Source organism: Mastigoproctus giganteus, chromosome 12 (assembly GCF_048544385.1).
Source record: "Mastigoproctus giganteus isolate SK-2022 chromosome 12, ASM4854438v1, whole genome shotgun sequence".
Taxonomy (NCBI): Eukaryota; Metazoa; Arthropoda; class Arachnida; order Uropygi; family Thelyphonidae; genus Mastigoproctus; species Mastigoproctus giganteus.
This window is the reverse complement of record NC_143586.1, coordinates 88,311,288-88,338,596: the sequence shown is the minus strand read 5'-3', so window position 1 is coordinate 88,338,596 and position 27,309 is coordinate 88,311,288. Positions and strand designations below refer to the sequence as shown.

General features: G+C 37.1%; 1 protein-coding gene across 1 annotated transcript in view; it reads right to left on the bottom strand.

Moving 5' to 3' along the window:
- The window catches only part of LOC150077254 (dyslexia-associated protein KIAA0319), a 281,532-nt gene that overhangs the window by 67,220 nt on the left and 187,003 nt on the right, over positions 1-27,309 (bottom strand). Inside the window, exons 16-19 of the mRNA XM_090386205.1 lie at positions 23,482-23,630; positions 14,464-14,615; positions 10,031-10,240; positions 5,575-5,669 (exon numbers count right to left, since the gene is read on the bottom strand). Coding sequence (XP_090242331.1) covers positions 5,575-5,669; positions 10,031-10,240; positions 14,464-14,615; positions 23,482-23,630 — 606 coding nt within the window. The remainder of the gene's footprint in view (positions 1-5,574; positions 5,670-10,030; positions 10,241-14,463; positions 14,616-23,481; positions 23,631-27,309) is intronic.

Sequence of the window (27,309 nt, the reverse complement as noted above, 5' to 3'; positions counted from 1 at the left end):
GAAAATGCCACAAAGTTATCAAATTGTAACAAGGGAGAACAAAGTGGGGGAGAAATTGTTGAAGTTAAACATAAGAAAGGCACCTGGGGTGGACGGGATCTATCCAGTTATATTAAAGGAGGGGACAAAGGAAGTAAGCAAACCCTTAGCCATAATTATGAGAGCATCCTTGGACTCAGGGGAGGTCCCCACGGACTGGAGATGTGCAAATGTGTCTCCAATTTACAAGGGGAGGATCGAAGGGTGACACGAGTAATTACAGACCAGTTAGTTTAACTTCTGTTCTGGATAAAATAATGGAGTCACTGGTTAAAGATGCATTGCAGGATCATCTAGACAAGAGTGCAGCAATAATTCAGACACAGCATGGGTTTAACGGAAAGTCTTGTCTGACAAATTTGATTGGTTAATATGATGTGGCTACAAAGGAACTGGATGCAAAAAATAATTTTGATATCATATACTTGGATTTCAGGAACGCTTTTGATACTGTTGCGCATGGAGGACTACTGTACAAATTGGAGCAGAATGGTATTAAGGGTAAGTTGCTAGAATGGATAAAATGATGGTTGAGTGGGAGAAGACAAAAGGTGGTAATCAATGGGTACTGCTCTCCGTGGACTAATGTTATTAGTGGAGTCCCACAGGGTTCGGCGTTGGGTCCACTGTTGTTTTGTATATTTATCAATAATATTGATGAAGGTATATCAGGCTTAGTATCGAAGTTTGCAGATGATACAAAGGTTGGCAGGGTTGTTAATGACAGTAATGGCAGTGTGTTACTGCAACAGAATCTAGAAAATTTGGGCAGATGGGCTGAGAAGTGGCAACTGAAGTTTAATATTGAAAAATGCAAAGTACTGCATATGGGTAGAAGTAACCCCAGAGAAATGTACCAACTGTGTGGTACTACACTTAAGGAGGTAGAAAATGAAAAAGACTTGGGAGTAATTGTGCAGTCAGATATGAAGTTTTCTGAGCAATGCAGACAGGCTGCCAGGGCAGGTCATAGGGTGTTGTCAATGATATACAGGAATTTTGTTAGCAGGGAAAAGACCTCCAGACCTGCAGTATTCAAGCAAATGCCTTGAGTACTGCGTGCAGGTCTGGAGGCATCATTTTAGAAAGGATGTAGATTTGCTTGATCGTGTACAGAGAATGGCAACAAGATTGGTGAGGGGAATGAAGGGATCCTCTTACCAGGAGAGGTAAGAGGATCCCAGATGAGCAAGAGCACTGCTGCTCCTGCTCATCTGGCTACGGAAGCACTACTACTTGCTTCTAATGCTTCCTGGTGATACCAGAGCCCAACTGGAGACTACCGCTACTTGGGCAATTGACACCATTGAGAACTGGGTTGCAATTAGTAACTTAAAAATTTCATCAGAGAAAATAAGATCCATTCCGCTCAGAGGAACTTGGATATCAGATGAACACCCCAAATCAGGATTCAGGGTGTAACTATCAAGATGACTACTGAATTGAAACACCTCAGAGTGATTCTTGATAAAATCTATCGTATACACCACATATCAAGTATATATACACAAGAAAATCAGAGTCTACACTGTACTGTTTACAAGAATAGCTGCAAGGACTGACGTCTGAGGAGAAAACCCTCAGCTTCTACTATAAAGCATCTTTCTACCAGTAATATCATACGCAGCTGGAATCTGGTACCACAAGGCCACAACAGCTGTAAACAGGAGAAAGCTGGAGACAATACAACGGTGTATATTACTAACCGCATCAAGAGCTTGTAACACAGACAGTACTCACGTGCTCCAAGCCCATACAGGATCTCTCCCTATGGATCTGGAGATCATCCAATGTAAACTACTTTATCAGCTGGCAAAAGGTCAGGTGGCCACTTGCCTTGACTTTACAACCAACCCTTCAAATGATCTTAAAAATGAAAAGAAACACCTCTCTGCCCACCTCCAGCTGACTTGGCAGACCCACTGGGAAGCATCCAGCAAAGGACAAATCACACACAAATTTCTGCTTACAATACAAATGGTATATCCTAAATACCCGCCATGGCTCTACTCACTGGCCATGGGGCCTTTAGAGACAAGCTTCAGGGTTTTGGATTCAGCAATACCCCACTGTATCACTGTGGCTTCCGAGAAACGTGGGAACATTTACTCTACACCTGCCCTCCCTATGAGGACCTGCACAGCAGGCTAATTACCAGGGTCTGCTTATCCCTCCGAGACCAGGAGCACCTTGTAATAACAGAGGAGGACACATACCGGGCATTTGCTCAATTTTCCAAAGATCTCTTTGAAAGGAGAAGGACATTCTTGCAACCACAACTGCAGCAGTGACCAAAAGACTGAAACCTTCCACCAAGAAACAAAAACGTGGAAACATCATCTGGATCTGTCCTGACTTCTGCTGGGAAAAAGAAAACTCAAATGTGACAAATCACCTAATCCTAACATCAAGGAATGCAAAACTATGAAATGCACTTTCCAGACAGGTCCCTGCATTCCATTGGGGCCATCTCAATGCAAGAAAACTGGAACATTACAATACAATGACTAAAACTTAATCACCTGTAATATAAATGCAACCTATGAGAGGATTGCCATACATCAGAGCCCACGTTGATGCTATTGTGCCATCACCAAGAGCTAGGCAAAATACCATCCTAGAGCAAGAAAAGTGAAACACGACAAACTAGGACCAATACATGACCATGACTGCAGCAACTGGCTGCCACCAAGCCATTAGGTGACCCAAGGCTGGACATCTGGCTTAGCTTGCTTTCACTCCTTTCCCTGGAAGGGGGGAGGTGACATATTGCTGTCTCCTCCCCTCCTGCCACCCACTTTTCTTTCTGGCAGGGCATGGGCATGCCCCACTGCCTCATGGGGGGGGTCTTCTTATATTGACTCCCTTTCTTCTGTTTTCCTACCCCTCAGTCTTCTGCCTCCCTTCCTAACACTTTCACTTTACACAGTGTATTGCCCCACAAGTCCAAATTTAAATAACATCAAAATTCCTGCTCGACCTTTTAGGCTCTTAGAACTTATCATTTTAGTGTACAACTCCGTCTAGTGTTTCTAGTAACTACTTACTGAAAAACCAACCATGAAAATTTTATCTTTATTTTATTTTATTTAGGTCCTAGCCACCGAAATCTCAAGAAAATAGGTAGCAGGACGTGCAAGAGTAATATATTGACAACTGGTACACCTGGCTAGCCTCTCTGTGGTGAAGTATGGGAACTTTGTGTCCCACTAGGGGGCCCGGCAGCTAATAAGCCAGATGAACAATGGGCACAACATATTACACAATGCATGATCCACACACTTTTAAGTCTCTGGCTTTGACAGCGTACGGTCCTCGATACAATGAATATAAGCGGAGATGGGAGAAGTCCTTGGTGCCGTTAGACCCAAAAATACTTCCTACATAGCAGCCAGTGCAGTCGTGGCAGGAAATGCATTACACCAAGCTGCTCTGGGGGGGGGGGGAAATCGGTGTCTTAATCCTCGAAACGAGGGACCACAATCTTCTGCCAGAAGCTGCAAGCACATTATCCCATGAGCCTGTAAGACCCTAGAAAGTTTTTGTGACAGGTTCGGATAGTAGGGGATAAAGGCGGTAGAGGTAGGATCATCGCTACGTGTGGCCCTAGGGTTGTCCACACAGTCATGGGCTTGTAGGTCACACCTATCTAATGAACTGTTAGGGTAGCCGCATTTTGCCAGATCTGCTTTTACCTCAACAATCTCAGTGTGCCTGATTAGACAGGTGACCTACAAGCCCGTGACTGCATTGCCAACCCTAGGGCCCCGGGTAGCGATGACCCCACCTCAACCGCCTTTATCCCTTACTATCCGAACCTGTCAACAACTTTCTAGAGTCCTCCAGGCTCACAGGATAAAGTGCTTACAGCTTCCGGGAAGAATATTGCGGTCCTTCGTTTCAAGGGTTAAGATACTGATTCCCCTCCCCCCTCCTATGTAGCAGCTTGGTTTACCGCATTTCCTGTTATGATTGCACTGGCTGCTACGTTAGGGAAACTGACAGAAGACTCAAAAATCAAGTCTCTGAGCATGAGAAAGCAATTCGTTCCGTGGATGTAGAACACTCAGCAATCACTGAGCACTTCTGGGCTACCCAGCACGACATCAACCAATGCCATGACGTTGAGATTATCAACCGATCCTGCCACTACCACAATCGCGTCTGGTTGGAATTGCTCCACATCTCGTGTTGCAGCAATCCCATCATTGTGGCAACCATCCTCCTAAATGACAAGCGTTGGCACACGCAACATAGCCAAGCATTGCAGCTATAACTGCAAGCCTGTACTTCCAACAGTTAATTGTTGCCTGCACCTGTACACACAGTTTTCACCTCACATGTCCACCATAGCTAAGCACATGACATTCTGTACTTTTGTAATAACGTTTACAACTGAAGAAGGTTATTGTTATTTTTTTATTTTTTTTTTTTTTTAGGAGCATTAGCAACTAAGGCCATATTGCTCCGGGATATGCGGTGCCCATTCCCTGACCTTTCCGCATCCTCCGTATTTGGTGGTGACGGGCTCGAACCCTGAAGAAGGACATCCTCTGTCCGAAACTCTTGTGATTTATTGCTTTTATTTTATTTCATTTTAATTGTTCCCAAAGTTATTAAAGAGAAATTTTTACTTCAAACCTGTTTTATTTTATCCATTTTTTTCTCAGTGATACTGCATTATTATATATTTAAGATTTAGCTTTTCAGATTGTTTATATGAAATGTAAATAGGTGGTAGTACAATAATTTTGCCAGTAAAGAAGGAAAACAAATTCCGTAATTGGAAATGTTTTTGGCTGCACTGAACACAACATTGGACTGGAAGTGGAATTTTATAATGTCTCGCCCAGTGTGACATTGGACCACAAAGGTAAAATGTTACTTAAATCTTTAGTTTGGTATATTTGAATTATATTTTACAAAAAATTTTGCCGAAATTTTACAACTGATCATTGCCAAAACAATAATTATGGAAAGAATTAAATAGATTTTCAAATTTATAAAATTGCCAATTTTATTTAGCATTTTCAAAAGTATGAAGAGTAGAAGCAATTCTCCATACTCTCTCTTCTGAGTGTGCATGCATGTGTATCTTTGGTTGGCAAATTTAAATTTTTTAGTAAATGCAATGGTCATAAAACTTAAAATTCACAGAAGAGCAAATTTTGTGCTGATTCTATATGAATAATTAACCTTCTCATGTCATTTATTTAAATGTAGTAAAATATAAACAGCTTGTAGTAACAAAACTTGTTCTGCTGCAAACACTAAGCAATTTTCATTTACTAGGCAGTTTAAACATTGCCAATAAGAAATGCAAAGAGGATGAGAAACCCTGCCTACTTTTCATAAAGTTTTTATTTATGAAAAATTTCAGCCTTTTATGTAGAAATTAAGAGTCAAGAAATGAGTTTAAGAAACACTTTCTGTAAAAGTTACTTTTTTTTACTCTGCAAGCTTAACGTCATTTATGGAGGAATGTTTCCCTTGGTTTAAAATGCTAAAAAGATGGTTATTATAAATAATCTTCACCTATGAGAATGTCTGTCTGCATCGACCTTCAAGAGCTGCACTTTAACTGGATCTCCTTCATGTAGTAAAAGTTCCAGTTGTCTCAATAATGTATCCTTAAAAAAATTTTAAAAAATAAAAGTATTACTACAATTAAATACTGATATTTATATGTCTAAATTAGATATGCCAATGTTCCCAAAAACAAGTGAGCCTTTTACAGGCAATGTTAAACTGACAGGATGTATATCACTACAACAACTTTTTACATAAATCTAAAAATTATTTTAGACAGTTATTAATTCAGTTACCTGAAGTACATTAAAGGTTAATGCAAAATACTGCCAATATTCTTTCAGTCCATAGGGCATGTAAAAGAAGTGCAAGAACACACACGCCCAAAACAAAAGTGAGAAGATTTATGAGCCTTCTACAATTCATTTACGAGTACATCACGAATAATCAAACTAATAGAACAAACTTAATTGCAAAAAGATCTAAACCTCCTAAAAACTTCCTCATTCATTTCTCAAATACACATAGTCCCAGTTCCAATCTCAATGATACCAATTTCTACATGCAGTCTGCCACGCTCCGCTTACTTTTTCTGACAGAAATCCATTTATCAGTTGCCTCAACTACTGCTCATCTCAGTTGTCCTAACTATTCGCTGTACAATTATCCTTTTGTTTCCTTTTGGCTTCAAAGGTGACACTTCTGCATGTCTGCTGTGATATTCTCTGTAAGAGATACAGTAATTTGAAATCTCCTCTTTTTAGTCTTCTCTAGTTTAAAATCTCTCTACTCCATTCTGTAAAATTCATGTGCTGCTTCTTTTGTTCTCCCTCAACTAATTACTTGGAACTTTTGACTTCCTTTCTTTGAAACTCAACTCTCTTCAGTCCAACTTTCCAAACAGTGAGGTAATTTTCAGTGGTGATTTTAATGATCACAACTCCAGCTGGCTTCTGTTTTCTAGTCACACAGATCAAGCTGGTTGAGATGCTCAGGCTTTTGCAATTACTAATGACCTTGCACAGACTGTTCATTTACCAACCAGAATATCAGACAATCCTAACCACACATCCAACACTCTTGATCTTTTTCTCATGTACAACTCTTCAAAGTATGTTGTCCAGGTGAGTGGTCCTCTAGGCACCTAAGATAACAACTTGGTGATAGACTCTTCTAAAATGGACCCTTTTAATAGTGGCCACTCTCAGCCTTATGTCATTTGGCATTACAAGAATGTAAAATGGGATGCTGTACAGGATTTCTATTATTCTTTTCTTTGGTTGGATTACTGTTTTAATCTTTTGATGTCAATGTCTGCTCGGACTGTTTCAGTGATATTATTCATTCATTCTAACCTAAAATCTCGTCCTTTATCTAAACCTCGGTTTTCCAATAAGTGTGCTAAGGCTGTTCAAGATAAGAGACTTGCATATAGCAACTGGCTTGCAACCAAATTTCCAGGTTCACTTTCTGCCTATACCAAAGCATGCATCAATGGGTCTATTGCCTCCTTAGCTAAGATAAAGCTGACTTACTAGCATCCTACTTTTTTTATTGACAATCTTGGTAAACCATCTCCTACCATTCCCAGTACACTCCACTCAATATCCCCCCCCAAATCTTCTGCCAAAAGGATGTCAGAAGAATTCTGAACAGCCTTGATGCCAAGAAAGCTGTTTGTTTGTTTGTAATTTGGTTTTTAGGAGCATTAGCAACTAAGGCCATATTGCTCCTGGATATGCGGTGGTCATTCCCTGACCTTTTCGCATCCTCCATATTTGGTGGTTACGGGCTCGAACCCTGGTTGTTTTTTGGTTTTTAGGAGCATTAGCAACTTAGGCCATATTGCTCGGGGATATGCGGTGGTCGTTCCCTGACCTTTCCGCATCCTCCGTATTTGGTGGTGACGGGCTCGAACCCCGGTCTAATCAAGAAGCGTGTGCTATGCACTGCTGCTCCTTCCCACCTGGCTACGGAGGCGCCTCTCGAACCCTGGTCTAATCAAGAAGAGTGTGTTACACACTGCTGCTCCTTCCCACCTGGCTACGGACGCGCCAAGAAAGCTCTCCCATCCAATTATTATTCCGTTGTACATACCGCTATTCTTTCCAAAGTAAGGGGAAATCATTTATCAATGGTTCATACTTCTCTGGAAAACATGCATATATATGCTCGACCTTCATCCCCCCCCTTCTAATTCCCCCAGAATCGGGAAAATCAGGAACTCAACTTCATTTTACACAACATCCCTTATGAAGAACTTATCATGCCAAATCAGACCACTGCACTGTGAATTTTATGCCCATTCTAACCTCCCCAATCCCTCAGTTGAAGGATGTGGCCCTCTGTATATGAGAAGAGTCTTTTCCACCAAGACCAGGAAATAATTCTTTAATGCTTCACTATGTATAACTGGAACTATATATTAGAAAGGTCAGGGCCTTAAGCTGCTTCTATCCTGGATGAAGAATTATTTCAAATAGCTTGTGTTGGTGGGTCTAAGGAGATTCAGATCACACAGGTCTGGCTGGTGTTTTAACAAAAACATTCAAGGAAGTGTTTGTAAGAAAACAAAAGGCTTACAGAAAATGGCAGAAAACTAGAACCTCTGAAGACTACTTTGCTTACAAAAAAAGAATGGGCCTGTTTCTTAAAGCACAAACGCCAGGAGTACAACTTTGCTATTTCTAAAAAGATTAATCAATAGCAACAAAAATACTAACTTCTCCATGGACATAACTTTATTTAGGGAAAGGGTAAACAGTACCTTTGGAGTTTCTAGCAGTGCCCCCAAATCCTCTCTCAGGCTTTTAGACCCCATTCAAAAGAGGACAGTCAGGTTGATTAATGGCCCATCCCTTACAGTTTCTCTACTCTCTGTCGCATAGACATTCTATTTCTGATGCATGCTATAGATACTTCCACGGGTACTGTTCTTCTGAATTGGCTTCTGTAATTCCACCCCCTCTCTCTCTCTCTCTCTCTCTCTCTCTCTCTCTCTCTCTCTCTCTCTCTCTCTCTCTCTCAAATCAGTCTGAATGTGCCACAACCACTCAACATCCATTTACTGTCTAACTTCAAACTCGACCAACTTTTCTTCTTCATTTATCCCTTGTACATCTGCTTTCTAAAATGACCTTCCTTCACATGTATTTCCTGAAAATCACAATCTACAGAATTCAAGTCTAATATCAACAAGTGTCTTATTCTGTCTTTCTATCAAAAGCTATTAAAACTTATAGCATTTAGTACCCATGCAGGGTACTTAGTACTGTAGGTTTTAACAGCTTTTGTGTTTTGGGTTTTCATAAAAAATAAAACATACTGAATATTTAAATACTAAAAATCTATATATAGCAGAGTATAGTGAGAGCGAGAAAGCAAACATGTTTTGTGTGTGTAAATGCAAAAACTCAAAATCCAGTAAATCCTACAATTTAACAGTACACTTTAGTAAGAGCACGAACTGTTCAGTTTATTTCTACTCTAATGTGGTAAATCTTAGTATTCACCAATTTGCATTGTAAAAGCCAAAATATCAACACATTTCACTTTATTTCAGACTTTTATTACTTTAATACCAAAAATAAATTCTCCATATTACCTTGTTTAAAAATCAAAAAAGTGAATAAAGTAGGAAATATTCATTACTTGCCTTTCACACTGTCTGATTATCACTTTCTCAATTTTAAACGAGGCCACGGTGGAGGATATGCAGATACCGTCCGACTTACCACCATTTGTAGTTAGGACAGTTGCATATGTTAAATTTTAAAAAAATTAGAAATTAAAAAATATTTTGGAAAAAAATGCCTGAATGTATGTACATCTGCAAAGAAGCTAAAACGATGCCAGGATTTAAGGCATTCAAAGATTGCATTACTCTACTTTTTGGAGGAAATGTAGCCGGATATAAGCTAAAACCATTGGTGACTTATCATTCTGAAAATCCAAGGGTTTTAAAAAATATCAATAACATATCAATAAAAATATCAGAACTTATCGTAAGTCAGGGGGTATCTGTATTGGGATGTGAGAATATATTCCCTATACTCAAAAGATTGTTGGTATCAGTGCAAAAAGAGAATCAATGATAAGTTCCTGGTTCATTCACTTTTCTGTTCATTCACAGTTGAGGGGAGGGGATATATCTCTTATCCCCCACAACTCTAGGTTACAAAGTCACTGCATTCCCAATATAAAGAATGTTATCTAGTCCACCTTGTAGGAATAGGAGATATATCCATCCCTTCAACGCACAGGAAAGTGAATAAACCATTGAAATGGAAATTTAAAAAAATTTTTTTTTGATATTTCAGGCTTGATATTTGACTTCTACCAATAGAAACTGGTCCCAGGTTTTACCAATGGTAAAAGTCTGAAATTTCAAGCTTTTACAATCTGATACTATGATTTAGTGGATTTGGGGCTTTTACAGTAACATATGAAAATTAAAGTTTACCTGTTCCTCTTGAGTAAAGCTTTTTATATCTGCATTAACCATTATCTCTACTTGATCCATAAGATTAGCAGGTGGTTTAACAATAAGGGAAGCAGTATCAGAAGAAGATACACCTTGGTTGTCTGTTACTGTGAGCCGAAAAAGGTAACGCCCAGGAATTAAGCTTGTAAGCTTTAATATTGATTTATGATCAGAATTTTCTATAACATCCTGGAAAGACATCAATGCAGGCTTTACTTTTAAGGTCTAGTGATTAAAAGATTTATGTAATCATTTACTGTAAATAAATAAGATTATTCATAAGAATAGATATAATGATATAAAAATTAAATATAGATAATGTGTAATTTATCATTCAAGTATATTAAAAGCAGTTATTAGCATGAGCTTAAAATGCTTCAAAATTGTAACATTCATAGCCAGGCTTAATTTCTCTTGAAATTTACCTCTAAAGAAATTAAACCTTGCTATTATATGAAAATTTAAGTGCATTTGAGCTTAAGCAAAAAGGAATACAGTTGTAATCTATAAAAATATACAGTTTATCCATAAGAATAGATATAATGATATAAAAATTAAACATAGATAATGTGTAATTTATCATTCAAGTATATTAAAAGCAGTTATTAGCATGAGCTTAAAATGCTTCAAAATTGTAACATTCATAGCCAGGCTTAATTTCTCTTGAAATTTACCTCTAAAGAAATTAAACCTTGCTATTATATGAAAATTTAAGTGCATTTGAGCTTAAGCAAAAAGGAATACAGTTGTAATCTATAAAAATATACAGTGAAAGTCCATTACTATGAATATGGTCTAAAAAAAAGCCTAATATAACAAGTGCTTTAAACTGCAGTAATAATGTAATTTTTCTTAAACATGTTTTTGAAATTACATATCTCTTCAATGTTCTTGCTGTTTGTGCAATTTGACACACAATATCACATTTTCACTCTTCAAAGTTATGAAATGTTTGCATGACTAGAACAAATGTCAAAAGCATAACTACAATGTAACTTGATTTGATATTCTGTTTTCACTTTTGTGGAACAGTTGTGGATATGTTTGTTGCAAAGTGAACTGTATGTATACTCTGGAAAAGAGTGACAGTCAATAAAATTCTATCAAAGCTACTTCCTACAAGAAAACATGTGATAAAACTTATAGGATGGAAAAGAAATTGAAAGGTGTGGGTGGTGGACTTATATGGTTTAACATCAATATGCAAGTTATCTTATCAACTGGATTAAGTGCACTATCCTACAGTTATTAAAGATGGAACTCAGGAGTAAGTACTGGTACTATAATGGATGGAGACTAGAAATTAATACAAACAAATTTTCTCCAACATTTCTGTTTAAAAAAAAAATCTTTTGAATATAATTTGAAAATAAAAAGAATACAATTATGACTATTCTTTGATTTTCACAGCTATTATAATGGAATTCCACTGCATACCTCCTTATTGAATACTGGTATATCATGCATTACCATTGTAATTTAGCTGTTATAAAAATTTAAAAATAGTTTTCACATAATGGATGAGTGGATATCAACCAGACACTGGTGTTTGTCAGTGAATAGCCATCTGCCTGTCATGTTTTACCAACATACATCACAGTGGTATTTGATGGTGAATAGGCCTCTGTAGTCAAGTGGTAAGGAGCGGGAGTGCCATAGCACACACTCTTTGAGAGTAGACTGGGATTCAAGCCCCTGACTGCTAAATACGGTCAATCTACCAAACCGCACTGGACCAGCCTGGCAGATTATGGTCCATTCCTCTCAACATGACTCATTGAGGAAGCTTCCATCCTGCAGTGGATTGATAATGGCTGCAATTTACCTTTTTTTTTTTTTTTTAATGCATCAATTCATCCACCAAGCTTTTATGAACTAAACTATTTTTTTTTGGACCCATTCCCATTGTTTCCCCAATAATGGATTATTCATAAATAAAACATACATGATAGGAATGATATCTATAACTACAAAAACCATTCTTTCAATGAACCCTGTGGTTAGTATATTTATTATTATATTATTCAAAATAATAACATAAAACAGCAAGGCTTCTTTTAAAGTAACTCACCCCTATCTGTTTGATTAATTCTTCATAGAATAATTAAAAATGACTAAAAATTGAAAACTGTTCAAGAAAGACTTTACTCATATTGAAATGCATTTCAGGCTTCCATTTAAAACAAACTAAAAACCTTGAAAAGTAAAAATAAAAACCCTTCCATAAAGTTTATCATAGAGGCAAAAAGAGAACTACTACTTTTCAAATTGTCAATCATTTTCAGTTACCATTATGGGATTATGAGAGAGTAGCAATTTATACATTAGGAGGAGCCACATGAGCAGATGATCCCATTTGATTAAACTCAGTAATTAAATTTATTTGGGCACCAGATTCCTGAGAATTCTATGGGTGGTCTAGCTTTTAACACATCTCTTCTAATTTAAATTTAGTGATTTCTAAAGCATCTATAACATGCAGTTTGTAGTGATTATTTATTTTATTAGGATTAATATTTAAAATAACTAAAAAACACAAGGCATAATACATTAAGAGTTTAATATCTATATAATATCGGTGTGTAGATACACCATAGACAACTCTTAAGAAACTAACAAAGTAGTTGTTGTAGGCATCATTTGCTCTTTCTCATATTGTGCTCTGCCTTCACGACGAGTTGCCATGATATTGCACTACCTCGAATAAGTAACGCTTCACTAATAGAGAAGACTATTGTGAAGGCAGAGCACAATATGAGAAAGAGCAAATGATGCCTACAACAACTACTTTGTAGTTTCTTAAGAGTTGTCTATGGTGTATCTACACACCGATATTATATAGATATTAAACTCTTAATATAATATCGGTATTTAGATACACCATAGACACTCTTAAAAAAACTACAAAGTAGTTGTTGTGGGCATCATTTGCTCTTTCTCATATTGTGCTCTGCCTTCACGACGAGTTGCCATGATACTGCACTACCTCAAATAAGTAACGCTTCACTAATAGAGAAGACTATTGTTACTTATTCTCAGTGAGTACCACCACCCAGACATGTTTCAAGGCTATTGGCCTATCATCAGTGGGTGGGCAGGTACCCTAGTACTGCAGACATGACGATCCAGTTGTGAAGTTAATCGCACAATATGAGAGATGTCAAAAGGTGTATAAGATAATATTTAAAATAATTAACTAAACTTTGTAGTTTTTTTAAGAGTGTCTATGGTGTATCTAAACACCGATATTATATAGATACTAAACTCTTAAAGTATTATGCCATGTGCATTTAATTATTTTAAATATTATCTTATACACCTTTTGGCATCTCTCATATTGTGCGATTAACTTCACAACTGGGTCGTCAAGTGCACTCCCCTAGTGCGATTCATGGTACCATTACTGCTAGCTATGTGCAGTGCTTCAAGCCTTGAGCAATGGTGGTAATCATGTGAATAGTCGACAATTAATCATCGACTATTTGACACAGCCGTATACTGTATTTTAATATAGCTGTCAAATTTTCAATGGGGGGTCAGATGCAGAGGCCAAAGAAAATGAGTGAATTCACCAATGAATTATTTCAAACAGATATAGGCTATCAATAGTTATGTTAACATCATGATAATGACATAACAATAATGCTAATTATAGCTGCAAGTGAGGTGGCCTTTAAGAATTTGTCTCCAAAGAGATTCCTCAAATGAGTGACAAGTGGCCATGGCTACTTGTCACTCAGTCTAGCCATGGCTTTCATTAAACCATCATGAAGGCCATGGTTAGAAGGAGAAAAACATTATTTGACCAGGAATCACTTTTTGGTCTCTGATCCACATTTGTGATGCATGAGAGAGAGAGAGAGAGAGAGAGAGAGAGAGAGAGAGAGAGAGAGAGAGAGAGAGATCTTTTATGTTAAATTTGTTTATAACAGTTCAACAATTAGAAGTTTCTGTCAGTTTCTTTTTCCTACTCTGTTAAGGATGGAGATAGTTACAATGAAAAGAGGCTGTTAATGACTTACTTTACTGAGAATATGTCAGGATACCCAATCCCAAATCTGTAAGAATCCAGAGAATCGGTATCAATTTTGATGGAGAGCCAAATGTTCTGGATCATTACATAAACAAGGCCCCGAATGCCATGGATAATCATGTTAAAATAAATATTGTAACCCGTGAAACAGTTAAAATAAAATACAATAGAGTTTATTAAAATACAATTAAAACTGAAAAATGAACATACTAAAATCAATAAACTATTCTGGATCATAATTCTCCCTTCTTTACTGGAGTGGTTATTTGCTTTTTAAATAAGCTGTACTATGACATTTAACCAACTAATAAAAGTGTCATACACATGCTAAAAAAAACAATAATGCACATAATAAAATTTTACATGTTAATATACTTACACCAGTAGCCAATGAAGAGGGATCCCGTGTCCAAAGGTATGTGTCAATGCCTACATCATCAGATGATAAGCTACCATTCATTATCACAGAATCACATGGCAAATGAATTGTTTTATCACCACCAGCATTAGCTCTAGGAGGCAAATTCTGGGCTTTAAAGAAAATGTAACAAGAGTAATATAAATATTTAAATAGTCAATTACTTATATACTGTAAAAGTATACTTATATATACTTATAATTATATTTCAAATGAACGGAGGGGGTGAAGTGGAAGGTTTTTTTTTTTTTTTTTTTTTTGGCTGATGCTGCATAAGCTTGCTTTCTTGCATCATATGCCTCTACTAATGCTAATGCTATACAGTAGACGCTCAATTATCCAAGGTGGATTAATCATGATCTCTATGGCCTGCAGAAATTTAAGCCGGAGAACAAAAAAATATATTTATATGGAATTTGTTACAAGTTTTGCCTGCAGGAACAAAATTCAAAGAATTTCTCATAAATTGCACCCCCACCTTTGCTTTCTGCCTATCAGCACATCTAGTCATACTTCAGGTTTACTACTGTACGGTTAATTTTAAAATTCTTCTCCAAGTTTCTTTAATTTCAGTCAGTGTCCATCCACCATGTAAAAAAGGATTTCTATTGAACAAAAATTTAATTTCATCAAAAATATGAAAGAGATATTAAACTGTCAATTTTAATGAAATCTCTACCCAACTATGTGGAAAAAGAAGGTGATGCTGCTCTTGCTGACAAGATGCTTCAAAAATTTCATAACCCCACTCGCAGGAAGACAAAACAAAGGAAAAAGTAAACTTTGCTGTTGCTTTTCTTTTTCAAAATATATATTTATATTACATTTTATATCAAATCTTCATATATGTAGTATATGAATACAATATGTATGTATGTAAATAAGTTTACACTTTGTCATATTTATGACCTTTGTTTATTTTGCAGGTTATCTGGGAAAATTTATTTCACCCATCCACCCTCCCTGGATAATTAGGAGCCTACTTGATTTAATTGATTTTTAAAAAAAGCTGTCATTAAATGGTAAACTGACACCAAGAAAAATTACTTTGTCTCCATGCAAAAAATGCTGTTTTGTATAATTATGCTATCCCCCACTTCCCAAAAGAAAATAACAGGAGTAAATCTGAAACAATCACAAAAGAAATTAAAACTACACCTGATTGTGGCTCACTAAGATGCTGATAGTGTCAGAAACCCTAGTACAGCTAGTTTTTTTTTTCTTTACTCTTGGAACTCGGAAGGGTGTTGTGCACTTCTATACAATAATTTCCCAGAATGAAATAATTTTTTTTTTTTTATTAGGAAAAGAAGTGAACTGGTTGTTTCTGCTCACTATGCAAAATGCATCCTTTCATAATAACAGTTCTGCTGATGTAATACTTAAAGCCATATTTACAAGACTCTTCACAAACACAACTATTTACCACTGACTCTGTGTGAGAAACACAGAAGTATAAAAAAAAAGTATACTTTTTTTAAAGTTCAGAAGTTCATTCATTTTAAATGAACAGTTCAGTGAATGATTATGAAATTACTTCACCATAAAGAATACCAAAAACACATACTACCCTACAGAAACCTGAAGTAATCACACACTTTCCAAGGAGGGTAGGGGTTAAGGCATTCTGAAACGGTGTTGACTTATAACTACTATGCATGGTTTTTAAACAATGAATTTCTAGCTATACCTACTAGTACAAGATAACTTGCATCAAGCAGTGTTGAATTCAAAGAGGGTTCACCAAGGAAAGCCCCCAAACCAACAGATATCCTTCCTAGCCATGTTGTTATTTAGATATGAATGCACACAGATATATAAGTATATAAATGCACACAGAGATATCCTGTGGAATATCTTTTAATCATATATAGCAATAAAATATATTTTAAAGTTTTAAAATAAGTTTCAAATAAAACTTTTATTTTAAAGTTTTTATTAAAGTCTTATAAGTGTTTCGATATAAGCTTTGTTTTTATTTAAAGAATTTTTGAATTTTTTAAAAAACTACACAATTTTAGAGCCAGATTTGCTTCCACCACTTTCCAGTACTTGATTCCATTTCCAAAATCAAGCAGATAACATTGTGAATCAGACTGCATTTTTTTTCCATTTATTAATACGCACAGTTTACATACATTCATATACAGTGGAACCTCTATATTCGTCATTAATCCGTTCCTGAGGGACGGACGAATATAGAATCAATTTTTTCCGTAGGAATTAACAAACTGGAATAATCCATTCCCAGCCCCGAATCTAATACATAAATAAATAAACATTTAATCAGAGCTTTACCTTTACTGAGGAGCAATGATGGCAGAAGCTGAAGAGGAGGAGGAAAGGAATTATTGTTTAGAAGTGGAGTCACCTTCCATTAAAACATCAGGTAACTCCAATTCTTGCGATCGATGTCTTTTTTATCCCTTTCCCGATGATTCACTAGCACTCGATTTAGCAAAGAACTTGTCCAATGTTGTCTATTTCTGACTGTTTTTTAAAATTTTCTGAAAGTAGCCAATCACACTATCATTAAATGAATTTATATTTTGATTAATTACGGCAATATTCGGGTGCCACTTCTCAACCATACTCTGTGTTTTGGCCCAATTGGACAGCATTTCCTTAATGTCAGCGGTTGGGATGCTGCCTTTACTTGACCCTTCCTCGTTTGATGAAATTTCCTCCACTGCCTCAGTTTACTGTCCTTTATGAAGGTCCAACAGTTCTTCTGTGGTGAGCTCCCTTCCATGGTCCTCCTACATCCTCACTATCAACCTCCAATCCCATGGACCTGCCCAGAGACACAATTTCATCAACAACAGGCTCTGACACAAAACCTTCAAAGTCTCTTTCTGACACACACTCTGGCCACAATTTCCTCCAGGCCGAGTTCTGCAAGACACTTCCCCCCATGTCTTATCAATTATCTTCAAACAATGGAGGATATTGAAGTGATTTTTCAAAAAATTCTCTCAATGTAAGTTCTGTCTCCGATGTCATTTCAAAACACCTTTGAAACAGGGGCTTTTGTATAAAGTTTTTTAAAACAGGCAATGACCTGCTGATCAATGGGTTGGAATAGGGGAGTTGTGTTTGGTAGTAGATATTTAATGCAAATAAAGGCAATGACCTGCTGATCCATGGGTTGGATTAGAGGAGTTGTGTTTGGTGGTAGATATTTAATTCGAATAAAGCTGTATTCCCCTGCCAAATCGTCTTCCAAGCCAGGGGGATGAGCAGGAGCAGGAGCTTTACAGGTAAATTATAACTTTCTAGATAAGCTTTCACACTTGGGTCAAACACTTCGTGAATCCACTCCAGGAAAAAATGTCTTGTTACCCAAGCTTTACTGTCAGCCCTACACATCACATTTAGTTTACTTTTTATATTGTTCTTCTTAAAAACTCTCGGATTTTCTAAATGATGTCCTTGAGGTTGTCATAGACATTCTCTCAGTTATGCCAGACAAGCTGTACTTGCTACCTGGGAGTCTAAAATGCTGATGTAACTGATATTCGGGTGACATTCAAGTCAAGTAGACCCAATTTCAGCGAAGTCTGGACTGCCTGTGACAGCTAAATTCTCTGCTTGCACCTTCACGATGGTGGGACTGTTAGTAATCCTGGATATAATCTCCATGCACAAGCACACTGGGTGACCACCAACGTAAGCAGGGGTCGAGGTGTGGCGCCCACACCACATGGAGGAATGCCGCCCCTCTATGTTACCAGGCAATACTAGGTGGTAGATGACTCTCATCAACCGGTGCAATACCACCACTTTGCTTATTGGAGGCTTGAAGTGGTGGAACCCATGTTTAGACTCCAGACCTAAGTTCCAGTCAATCCTTCTCCATCTCTTCCATCACGCAGTATGACTGATGACTTTTGAGGTTATGATGAACATCATGGTGAGATCCAATCTTCCTTACATTTCGAGGGTACAGCTCTAAAACGGTGTTCGCAGGCTGGCCGCTAGTTAGTACACTGGACTGAACCTATTGGTAACTCTTTAGGAAGCTTCCAGATCAGCTAGTGTATAATCTTGCTACCTCTACTCTACCAGATAGTGACTGGAGGGAGTCCGAATAGTGTGTGTGTGCAGGGGGGCATTGTCGAGGCCACATTACATCAAGGATCTGGGTATATTCTTACCATGTGTACGCCATATCCAAAAATTTCATTACTTCATACAGCATGTCTCCCCCCACATTTCTTTACTGTTGAATACACCATGAATTGCAAAACTAATAGAGTAAGCTTATCTGCGAAAAGATCTAAACCTCCCAAATACTTCCTAGTTCATTTCACAAATATACGTGGTCTCAGTTCTAATCTCAACGATGTCCATTTCCACTTGCAGTCTGCCACACCCCATGTACTTTTTCTGACAGAATCACAGTTATCGATTGATTCAATTACTGCTCATCTCAGTTACCCAAATTATTTGCTGTATGATTCCTTTTGCCTCAAAGGTGGTACTTGTGCATATGTCCATTCCAATATTCCCTGTCAGAGATTTGGTAATTTGGAACCTCCTCTTTTCAATCTTCTCTGGCTTAAAATCTCTCTACCTCATTGTGTCAAATTCATCCATTGTCTCTACCATTCTCCCAACTCCACTAATCACTTGGAGCTTTTTGACTTTCTCCAGTCCAACTTTCCTAACAGTGAGGTAATTTTCCTTGGTGATTTTAATGTTCACAACTCCCTTAGGCTTCCGATTTCTAGTCACACCGACCCAGCTTGTTGAGATGATGAGGCTTTTGCAATTTCTAATGACCCTGCACAGATTTTTCATTTACCTACAAGAATACCGGACAATCCCAACTATACAGCCAACATGGTTGATCTTTTTCTCACAAACAACCCTTCTAAGTACACGGTCAAAGTGAGTGGTCCTTTAGGTACCTCAGATCACAACTTGGTGATTGTTTCTTCTCCAATGGAGCCTTTATCTCATGGCTGTTCAAAGCCTTGTATTGTTTAGCATTATAAGAATGCAAAATGGGATGACCTATGGGATTTATTTTCTTCTTTTCCTTGGTCAGATTACTGTTTCAAAACTTCTGATGTCAGCATATGCTCAGATTGTGTAAGTGAAATTATGCTTGCAGGAATGGAATCCTTTATCCCACACTCCACTTTAAAATCTCATCCTTTATCTAAACCTTGGTTTTCCAATAAATGTGCTAAGGCTGTTCAAAAGAAGAACGTTGCAATTGGCTTGTTTCCTCAATTTGATTTTCTGCCTACATCAAAGCTCGCAACAATTGTAAAGTGGTCACTAATCAGTCCAAATTAGATTTTGAACAGGCTAAGAGTAAAATACTTGCTTCTTGCCCTAATGGTAGCCAAGCATTCTGATCTCTTTGCCAAAGCTATTGGCTGCAACTTTTGTCCATCTTTGCTCCCACCGCTGTCAAACCAGACTGTTCTGTTGTCACTTCAAGCCAAGGATAAAGTGGACCTGCTAGTATCCCATATTTCTTCCAACTCATGTATTAATGATCTTGGTAAAACACCTCCCACCATTCCCAACACGCTCCATTCAATGGCTCCCGTGATCTTCATCAAAAGGATGCCAGAAGGATTTTGACAAATCTCGATGCTAAGAAAGCTCCAGGTACTGATGGTATTTCTCCATTTGTTCTCAAAACCTGTGCTCCTGAACTTACTCCTGTTCTTTGCCACCTTTTTTCACTTTCTTATTCCAAAGGTGTTTTTCCTTCTGCTTGGAAATTTGCTCATATCCAGCCAGTTCCTAAAAAGGGTGACATGTCCCTCCCATCCAATAAACGTCCCATTGCAATTACTTCTAATCTTTCTAAAGTAATGGAGAAATCAATTAACCGCCAACTCTTAAACTACCTAGAAACCTTCCGTCTGATCAACAATCGCCAGTATGGATTCCGTCAATGTCGATCCACGTGATATTCTGGCTTATGTTACCCATTTATGGACTAATTCAATGGAAAGATTCGGTGAAACACAAGTAGTTGCTCTTGACATCTCAAAGGCTTTTGATCGTGTTTGGCATAAAGGTCTTCTAAACAAGCTTCCATCTTATGGTTTGCCAACTGTTTTTAGTAATTGGTTATCCAGTTTTCTCTCTGATCGCTCACTGAGGGTGATGGTATGTGGCTCTGTGTCTTATAACTTCTCCACTAATGCTGGTGTCCCCAAAGGTTGAGTTCTTTCCCCCACTCTTTTCCTCTTGTATATTAATGACCTTCTTCCATTGACTGGAAATCCTATCCATAGTTTTGCCGATGATGGCACATTGCATTCCCCTTTCCATTTTGAAAAACCTTGCCCTGCTCAATCAGCTTCAACATTTCGAATATCCGCTACTAATTCTTTAAATGCTGATCTCCAGGTAATTCTCAAGTGGGGCAAAGACAACTTAGTTGATTTCAATCCTTCTAAAATTCAATGTTGTCTTTTATCTCACAAAAAGGATTCTTCTGTTCCTATGCTTATGTTTGGTGACACTCCGATTTCTAGGCAAAATGATATATCTCTTTTGGGGATTACCCTCACTTCTAATCTCTCTTGGCACAAGCACATTACAAATATTGCTTCCTCTGCATCTAAAAACTTGGTTTTCTCTTTCACTCTCGGCATTACTTTTCTTCCAAACAGCTGTTCACTCTGTACAAATCGCAAATCCACCCTACCATGGAATATTGTTCCCACATCTGGGGCGGTGCCCCCAAAACCATTCTCAGGCTTCTAGATTCCATTCAGAAGAGGGCTGTTAGGTTAATTAATGACTCCTCTCTAACAGAGTCTCTCTCCACTCTCGCCGACCGGGCTAGCCGAGTGGGTAAAGTACCTGCCCGGCAATCCAAAGGTCGCGGGTTCGATTCCCGCCTCGGGCTTGGATCAAAGTACTGCAAAAACCTTGGGAGGTGCAATATGGCCACAGAAGCCGATGCGCCAACAACTACCAAATCAAAAAAAAAAAAAAAAAAAAAAAAATCTCTCCACTCTCTGTCCACAGACGTACTGTTTCTGCTGCATGCCTTTTCTACAGATACTTCCATGGGCACTGTTCTTCTGAATTGGCTTCTATAATTCCTGCTCTCTCTTTCAAAACAGTCCGAACATGTGCTGCCACCAGCCAACATCCATTTACTGTCCAACTTCAAACTCATAGAACCAACTTTTCATCTTCCTCGTTTATTCATCCAACTGCCGTTTTCTGGAACAACCTTCCTTCACATGTATTTCCTGAAAATTGCAGTCTACAGAAATTCAAGTCTAATGTCAACAAATATCTTCTTTCATCTTCTCAACCTCTAACCCAAGCATGGTACTAAGTACTATAGGTTCTAATACCACTCATGTTTGGGGTTTCCGTAAAAAAAAAAACAAACAGTGGCTTAATTTTGCAGTCCCCACTAGCGTTACCACACAGCAAGTGTGTTAATCTGTCTTTCATTGGTTTGTGTCCGGGCAATGTTTTTTCCTCTTTTGTGATGTAGGTTCTTCTAGGCATTTTTTTCCAGAATAGGCCCATCTCATCACAATTAAAAACTTGTTGAGGGATAAATCTCTCAGTGTCTACATAGTGTTTGAAATCTTCAACAAACTTTTTAGCATCTTCTGCATTCGAGATGGAAGCCTCTCCATGCCTAACTACACTATGAATACCCGTTCGCCTTTTAAATTTTTTGAATCAGTCCCTACTTGCCATGAAATCACCACTGGTTCCTGGGTTCTTTTGCTGTAGGTCATCATATAACTGCTTTGCTTTTTTATCGATGATAGATTCTGATATACTATCACCAGCCATTTGCTTTTCAGTAATCCATACTAATAAAAGATTTTTCATGTCTTCATATGTTTGTGATCTTTTAGCAGCAAGAATTTTTACACCTTTTACCACATCAGTCATTTTAATTGCTTCTTTATTTTTAATTATGCTGCTTACCGTAGTTCTTGGCATGTTAAATTCTAACGCTAAGTTGGAAACACGTGTTCCACTTTCAAACTTAGCAATGATTTCTTTTTTCAACTCAATTGTGGTTCTCACAGCTTTCCTTTTTGGTTATTTTTCTTCACTACACTTTTTTGGAGTCATGGTCACTTCTTTTTACAAAGATAACTGAAAAATATTGCAAAATTAAAAAAAAAAATTCAAACAGGTGATACGCACTGAATGATCACACAAGGCAGACTGCTGGGCTATCGCACGAGGCTAGCTTAACCATGTTGTGGGTGACTTTTCGTGACGAATATTGGATTTGATGAATATAGAGGTTCCACTGTACTGTATGTATGTATATAGCAACGTGGGGTTCCCTTAGGGGCCTTGCGGCTAAACAGCCAGAGACAGAACAACAGACCACAGCACAACTCTGTCACAAACCAGACACCACACTTTTTCTGGCTTTTACAGAGATTCTGTAAATTCTTCACAGAGTACTATGGTGCAGATGTGGGAAACCACTGGTGGTGCCTTCCACAAAACACTATGCCACTATGTATGTATGTATATACAGTATATAATGTGATGTAAAATGACTAAATTTTAATGACTAAATTATACAGGGGATTATCGACTACCTTTCTGTCTTATTATCTCTACTTTCCCTTCCCTGTTTGTTTATTTTATATTTTTTTTGCGTTTCTTTTCGCTCTGCATTTTTGCCGTACTACTGGCTGATGTTTTTTATTTTAAATATCATATTTATTTTAATTATCAGATGTATATATATATATATATATATATATATATCTACAGCTAAGTTTGTTTTTATGATAAACTGAGACTTCCACTTAAAGCTTATTGCTGACAGTGTCACCAAGACAGTCAAGCATTTAAGAAATCTTCTAAATATGTTAGTCGTGATCAACAACATAAGAGAGAGCATGATAGCCAAAATTATTGAAGAAAACTACTATTAAATAACACTAATACTGCAAATAAAAACATTATAATCATTAACAAGTGATATAATATACATACTTTGGGTTACAAATACTGTTATTAATGCAGAACTGTTAGACTCTTTTTCATCAAAAACTGTTAACTGAAACTGATATTCTCCAGGTATTAAATGACTCACTTTAGCCACAGCTTTTTCACTGTCCTCTATAGTTGACAACTGAGGTCCTCTAAAAATAATAATAAAAAATACTTCATGAAAGAATGCTACATAAATTTCTTCTTTAAACATATACACACAATAAGCAGATAAAAATTTAGGTTTCAATCTATTGGAATTTAATTTAATAGTTAAATTGTAAAATATATATAAAAAAATTATACACTGAATTACCATGGATACACCAGTAATATATCAGATGAGTAAATACACTACAGAGAGTGAGGTGGGATTTTATAGTTGTCTAATTCTAGCAGCTTAGCAGGCGACCTTTTCAACAAGTGAGAAATGAAACATTAATATTTTAAACAATTTGGATTTCTGTTACCTTAGGAGATGCTAACCAATTTCTGTAATAAAAATGATTAGTTTATGAAAATAAAATAAATGAAGTGGATGATATAGTACTATTTCTCAAAGTCTGTAACAATATTTGCATAGCAATTGACATTCTATGCTAAGTTCACTATCTGAACAGTTAAATTCATTTGTGCAATTTTCTCTATAAGGTCATTATGTTGCCCTACTCCTTCCCCAAACCCATCAGTGGCATGGATAACATTCTGATGGGCAGACATTTTTCAATTTCCCCAGGAAGTCTTTGGTGTCTTTATAGTGTGATGTGATCTGGGTATGTTGTCTATAAGGAACTTAATGAGATATATGGCTAATTCCTATCCTGGCTATTTCCTCTCACATATAGTTTGTTGTATATCAGATGGGAAAGCTTTTGTATTTTTCTACATGCCTGAAAAATAGACAGTATGAAGAAGAAACAAGTTAATCACCTTTCAAGTCACCCCATAAAAGTTATCATACTATGAGACTTACACATATGCAATCCACAAGTCTTCCACCAAGAACTTGGTGAAACAGAGATGCGTAGAAATGCAGTTCCTGATACATAATCAGGTGTAATCTCCTGATGAAATACCTGACCATGTATCAATATTTACTTCAGCTGACATCAGATTTTGCATTTTTGCTATCCCTGTTTTTGACCTATAACTAAATTTGCCCACCCATATCTGATGACAGCTTTACCACCTTTTATTTTTTATTATTTATTTATTATTATTTGTTTAATCATTTGGTATTAATCATTTTACTTTACAGTTCCCTCACCTCTAATTGGCTTTGCAATTTGGCCCATAATTGTCTTAAATCATCATAACTTTTAGGATATTAACATTCTTTTGCTTTTCACACCTACAATACTTCTTTTTTTCTACCCTTCTAGTCTTTGGCACTTTGTGTACTTTTCACCTCTATCTGTGCAAACTTTATCAGACTTATCTATTCCTATATATTTATATATACTTTTGCATCCTTCACTGCTGTTTTGTGGTTTTGGTGCATCTGTCATACCTTGCTTATTTATTTTTATTTATCAACTGAAACTTTAATTTTATATTACATTTAATATATATATATATATATATATACGAGATATTTCTTTTTAATTCAGTTTATAAAGCTTAAGAAAAAGGTGTAACCGGCCCTAACTGTCTCAATATCCAACTAAGTCATACTAATTCCAATATTAACAAAATAAAAAATCAATATAACTATCAATATTACCATAATGTCGTTACTGAATAAGGCCTACATCGAAAAACACATCAACAGGGGCTAGTGCCTCTCAACATATGCCATCAATAACAACATGAGCTATCTGTTTCTGCTAGTTACATGCCAGCCTCACCATATTCATATATACTAAATATAGTATACATAATAGCTTTAAGATTAAATTTAAGTAGCTAAATGAGCTAATGCAACCAAAATAAATATGAAACTCGTAATAAAAATTAGAACGACAGACTGGCAAAATATAACAGCTAACCCTACAGATAGCCAAACTCTTAAACGTTAATGGAATATTTACACGAGTATTTCTGTTTCCGTAGCAAAAAGGACAGGAGGAAAGAATAGCGAGGGCATAAGCCCAAAAAACAGGCGAAAGAAATAGGCAACAAGTATAGCAATAGTACCTCAATCTCCCTCGAATTACTCTAATAGATTTTGAGGCGTAAGATACAAGAGTTAGATAGCATAAAGATAAAAGTAGAGGTGAAGACAGCAAACTACTTCGGAAAATTACCGTGGGTGTAAATCCCTGTCCGTGAACTGCCACTGAACCGGAAATGGCTACTAAGATAACCCACGAAATTTACACCCCCAGTAATTTTCCGAAGTAGTCTGCTGTCTTTACCTCTACTTTTATCTTTATGCTATCTAACTCTTGTATCTTATGCCTCAAAATATTCCATTAATGTTTAAGAGTTTGGCTATCTGTAGGGCTAGCAGTTATATTTTGCCAGTCTGCCATTCTAATTTTTATTACGAGTTTCATATTTATTTTCGTTCCATTAGCTCATTTAGCTACTTAAATTTAATCTTAAAGCTATTATGTATACAATATTTAGTATAGTATATACAGGGTGTTTCAGTTAAACGTTTCAGAACTTCTAAGAGGGGTAGGGTACATCCTGACAACTCGAAATCATATAGCAATGTGGGGTCGGAAATGCTTTCCTGAAGCGGTGTTGTACACAGAAGCACCATAAAGAAAAGAGACCGTAAGTGAGAAATCGTTTTAATAATACATGAAAAGAAGCAAAAGGTACATGGATTAAAGTAAGTGTTCGAAGTTTCTTCCATGGGCTACAATGCACGCCTCACATCTCCGACGCATGGACATCCGAACATTCTGGAATACTCCAGGCGAATTGCGAATTTCTTCGGCAGCTACTGCGATTCTTGCAACCAGCTCCTCAGCATTGTCAACAGGGGTGTCATAAACTAGCGATTTCATATGACCCCAGAAATAAAAATCAAGACATGATAGGTCGGGTGACCGAGCAGGCCAACGCATGGGACCTCCACGTCCGATCCACTGTTGACCAAATGTGACATCCAGGTAGTTACGAACATCTCCGGTATAATGGGCAGGTGCTCCATCGTGTTGGAACCCATTGTCTGTTGCGTTGATGCAGAAATCTATTCATCTCTCAAAAGTTGTGGCAATACTTGCTGCAGAAAGATCAAGTAGATAGGTCCGGTTAGACGACACGGTAACAGATAAGGTCTGATGAGGTGATCTCCCATAATACCGGCCCATACATTGACCGAAAATCGAATCTGTGCTGCACGACGTCGCACGACGACTACTGTGTACAATACCGCTTCAGGAAAGCATTTCCGACCCCACATTGCTATATGATTTCGAGTTGTCAGGATGTACCCTACCCCTCTTAGAAGTTCTGAAACGTTTAACTGAAACACCCTGTATAATAGCTGAATATGGTGAGGCTGGCGTGTAACTAACAGAAACAGATAGTTCATGTTGTTATTGATAGCATATATTGTGAGGTAGGCCTTATTCAGTAACGACATTATGGTAATATTGATTGTTTATTTGGTTAATATTGGAATTAGTATGACTTAGCTAGATATTGAGATGGTTAGGACCCTTTGTAGGTTATGGTTACACCTTTTTCTTAAGCTTTATAGATTGAAATAAAAATAAATATCTTGTATTTTTGCAGGCTTATGTAATGTTCAAACATTTCTGATGGTATTAATTTGTCCTGTCCTGAATATATCTGTAATTTAAATTATCTAAAATTATATAATAATTTGGATATCAGTGTTAATTCTGCTTTTTTATGTGTGTATATATATAT